Consider the following 4813-nt stretch of genomic DNA (forward strand, 5'->3'; position numbering starts at 1 on the left):
TGACTCCAGGGAGTGCAGTGCGATAATGTGGGATTCTATATGTCACTGACCCCAAGGAGTGCAGTGTGATAATGTGGGGATTCTATATGTCATTGACTCCAGGGAGTGCAGTGTGATAATGTGGGAATTCCAAATGTCACTGACTCCAGGGAGTGCAGTACGATAATGTGGGATTCTATATGTCACTGACCCCAAGGAGTGCAGTGTGATAATGTGGGGATTCCATATGTAACTGACCGCAGGGTGCGCAGTGTGATAATATGGGGATTTTATATGTAACTGACTCCAGGGAGTGCAGTGTGATAATGTGGGGATTCTATATGTCATTGACTCCAGGGAGTGCAGTGTGATTATGTGGGGATTCTATATGTAACTGACTCCAGGGAGCACAGTGTGATAATGTGTGGATTTTATATGTCACTGACTCCAGGGAGTGCAGTGTGATAATGTGGGGATTCTATATGTCATTGACTCCAGGGAGTGCAGTGTGATAATGTGAGAATTCTATATGTCATTGACTCCAGGGAGTGCAGTGCGATAATGTGAGGATTCTATATGTAACTGACTCCAGGGAGCACAGTGTGATAATGTGGGGATTCTATATGTAACTGACTTCAGGGAATGCAGTGTGATAATGTGGGGATTCTATATGTCACTGACCCCAGGGAGTGCAATGTGATAATGTGGGGATTCTAGATGTCACTGACCCCAGGGAGTGCAGTGAGATAATGTATCTGGCCCTATGGTGAGAGGATTCGGCACATATCTGACCCTGGAGTGTTCTGTGTGATAATGTGGGGATTCTGTACATCTTTGGTTGCGACGTGTATGCTGATGTAACGTCAGTGGTGGAATGGACAATGCAGTGATGCTAAGGATGCTCTGCACGTGTCTGTGCCCACACCTGAGATGCTGCCAAATCCCTAAGCAGGATATTGGCACATCAAGTTGCTGAGTGTTGACCAGAGCCCGGCAGTCAGAACTCTCCAGCAGTAGCTGCAGTGTCTGCATTTACCTTCTGAACTTTTCCATGATTTCCACAGGTCCTCCACGCTGATCAGTTTGTCGCCTCCGTGAAACGTGCTGTGCTTTGCTGCTGCATCTTGGTAGTTGAGATCTTCTCGCAGAAACTACCAAATTAAAAAAAAGAACAAATAGACGCATTAACAATGGACAAGGCAGCAGAGTTACTTGCCCAAGATAACTGGCAACAGTCACACGACACCAGGTTGTAGTCCAACAGGTTAGTTTGAAATCACAAGCTTTCGGAGCGTAGCCCTTTGTCAGGCGCTCTGAAAGCTACCGATTTCAAATAAACCTGTTAGACTATAACCTGGTGTCATGTGATTTCTGACTTTGCCCACCCTAGTCCCAACAGTGACAACTCCACATCAAGGTATGTGTGTCAGAGAATGGTCTTGTGACTGTATGCACCAATGCCTGACCTCACTGAGAGAACTAATCAGCTCAATGATGAAACATTAAAGCAGTTGATTGTACTGTCCCACAACCGAAAATCAATAAAGCCATCCTCGTCGACTGCTTTGGAATTAGCTGGATGGACATACAGTCAAAACGTAGAGTGAGATTTCAGAATCTCTCTCACCACCGATCCCCAACAACTTCCTCTACAGCATACTGATGCTGAAGGATCTATTACATTTCACAATAAATGACAGGAGTCAACAGCCCCTCAAAGGTTTTCCAAGTCGTTCAGAGTCAGTCGTACCTCAGCATACAATACAAGCTAAGGAACAGCACAGATCTGTCAGACTTTCCAATCATTATCCATCAAGCTAAGCAACTCTGAAACCAGCTTGCTGACATAACCCTGTGGCCAGGATGAATGTGTTTGAAGCTTAATTCCAGGCTTCAGTCAAATACAATTTATAATAGCAGGGAATTTTACAAGAACACCAGAGACAAAAACAGATGCAAGACATTCCTAACCGTAATGCTATTGGGAGTACCTAATGTTTTATAGACCATGTGCAAACTGGAAGATATGGAACTGTTTGGATAGTTTCTGGATTGAGAAAGGGCTCCCATGTTTTTTATTGGAAATTAAATCAACAATATGTGTGTGCTGTCGTTTACCCTTTGGAGTGAAGGACAAGAGAGACTTCTGGGACATTAAAAATGGAGTTAATGGCATTTAATTGGTGAAAATAAAAGCTTTGAAAAACATTGAGGTCCTCTGCGCCAATGCACCAGTTTTCCGTTTCAAAGACCAGTGTAACCATAGGGAAGAATCCCCAGGAGCTGCAAGTCGGGCTCAATTCCCGCCTCAGGCTAACTGTGTGGAGTTTGCACATTCTCCCCGTGTCTACGTGGGTTTCCTCCAGGTGCTCCGCTTTCCTCCCACAGTCCAAAAATGTGCAGGTTAGGTGAATTGGCCATGCTAAATTGCCCGTAGTGTTAGGTGCAGGGGCAAATGTAGGGGAATGGGTCTGGGTGCGCTTCGGCGGGTCGGTGTGGACTTGTTGGGCCGAAGGGCCTGTTTCCACACTGTAAGTAATCTAATCTAGAAAAAAAAAGTCTCCCTCTCATCCTCAATAGGAATTCTGGAAACCTGACAATACTTCCAAATATCAGTATTGCTGATTATTTGGTTAACTCTGAAAAGCTGAACTGCAGCCACTTCCCAAAGACTGGGACTCAGCCTGAATTCCATCAGGCTACCATCGTCAGCATTTCAACTTCATCAATCAGAAACCTAGCAAACTATGGGAAGTCATCAAATTCTAGCTACTGTTTTCAGACTTTTGGCCAAGCGAGACGTTTTTCCTCTTTTTAATGTTTGTCTTTTTGTTGATATGTGAGTGAGAGGATTGGGGGGGGCACAGCTCTAATTCTGGAGAGTACCTGAGATATTAAACAGTGTTTGCCATTTTGTTAAAGAATAAGTTTGTGTTATAATTTTTAAAAATTGCAGTTCATTAAAGAAGCCTTGTGAAAGTCTCTGATCCCAGATGGCATATCATTTGTCATTGTGGTGATTGAAACCATACTGCTGGTGCGACTCATGGAATGCAGTGGATCGATTACCCATACATTCCTCTTCCCACAGTCATAACCAAAGCCAATGCTTTGGAAATTGATCAACTGTCTTCTAACTTAACTGAATGCAAGTCAAGGACCTAACCAATAAACCAGGGATTGAAATGATCAGATGGAGCATGACTGGGTCACTCAGCACCATAACTCTGTTCCACCATGCAGTTAGACCATGGCTAGTCTGATTACCTCTTGAAGTTATGCCTCACTGAAGTAGCACGCTGAAAATCAATCCCCAGAGGGGATTCCCAGGGGCATCACAAAAGGTAAAGATTTTAGGAAGTGCGCAGAATTCCCAATTTACCTGACCTTCATACCCAGGTTGAAGGAACGCAGGTTTCTGTTCTGAACAAGCATTAATTACTTCTTACAACTAAATAGATGCAATAAATAAATTCGAGCAATGGAAAAACAATTATGAATGATCGACAAATAACTATTAGTTAAGACTCTAAACTCCTTATAAAATGCGCCTATACACACACACACACACACAAGCAGAGAGAAAAGTTCCTGTCCGTAGAGTTTGTAGGGATGATTTTCCTGCTGATCAGAGCACTGGGAGTCTATGGGATTCTCTGCCACAGAAAACACACGAGGCCAAAATATTGAACATTTTCAAGGAGTCAGACATAGTCCATGAGCTAAAGATATCGAACAGAGTCGTGGTGGTGGTGGTTTTTCGTACTGGAGGCCTGTGACCAGCTGTATTCCACAGGGATCAATGCTGGGTCCACTTTCGTTTATCAAACTAACAATATGGATAAGAATTTAGGCGATATAGTTAATAAGTTTGCAGATGACACCAAAATTGGTCATATAGTCGACAGTGAAGAAGGTCATCAAAGATTACAAAGGGATCTTGATTAATTGGGTCAATGGGCTGAGGAGTGACGGATAGAGCTTAACTTGGATAAATGTGAGGTGCTGCATTTTGATAAAACAGATAGGGGCAGGACTTATATAATTAATGGCAAGGTAGTGCTGTTGAACAGAGAGAGCTAGGGGTTCAGTACATAATTCTCTGGAAGTTGCATCACAGGTAGACAGGATGGTTAAGAAGGCATTTAGCACACTGGCCTTCATTGCTCAGACATTGGGTATCGTTGTTGGGATGTCACGTTGAGGTTGTACAGGACATTGGTGAGGCATCTTCCGGAGTACTGTGTACAGTTCTGGTTATCCTACTGCAGGAAGGATATTGTTAAATTGGAGAGAGTTCTGAAACAATTTACCAAGATGTTACCAGGACTGGAGGGTTCGAGTTATAAGGAGAGACTGAATAGGCTGAGACTTTTTCACCAGAGTGTAGGAGGTTGAGAGCTGACCTTATAGAGATTTATAAAATCATGAGCGTCATCGATAAGATGAAGGCAAAAGTCGTATCCCCAGGGCAATGGAGGGGCATAATTTTACGGTGAGTGAAGAAAGATTTAAAAGGGACCTGAGGGGCAACATTTTCAAACAGAGGATGGTTCACATGTGGAATGAACTGCCAGAGGAAGTGGTAGGCGCAGATACAATTACAACATTAAAAAGACTTTTGAACAGGCACATGAATAGGAAACGATGAGACGGATAAGATTTGGATGTGAGCGTCAGTTAGTAAGTTTGCAGATGACATCAAAATTGGAGGTGTAGTGGATAGTGAAGAAGGTTACCTCAGATTACAACAGGATCTGGACCAGATGGGCCAATGGGCTGAGAAGTGACAGATGGAGTTTAATTCAGATAAATGCGAGGTGCTGCATTTTGG

The 4813-nt window shown here is 43.4% G+C and overlaps 1 protein-coding gene across 1 annotated transcript in view; it reads right to left on the reverse strand.

Moving 5' to 3' along the window:
• Positions 1–4813, reverse strand: part of LOC122550985 (stromal interaction molecule 1-like) — a 100488-nt gene that overhangs the window by 16045 nt on the left and 79630 nt on the right. The window contains exon 3 of the mRNA XM_043692569.1: positions 1016–1130. Within this exon, the coding sequence (XP_043548504.1) occupies positions 1016–1130 (115 nt within the window). The remainder of the gene's footprint in view (positions 1–1015; positions 1131–4813) is intronic.

Source organism: Chiloscyllium plagiosum, chromosome 6, assembly GCF_004010195.1.
Source record: "Chiloscyllium plagiosum isolate BGI_BamShark_2017 chromosome 6, ASM401019v2, whole genome shotgun sequence".
NCBI lineage: Eukaryota > Metazoa > Chordata > Chondrichthyes > Orectolobiformes > Hemiscylliidae > Chiloscyllium > Chiloscyllium plagiosum.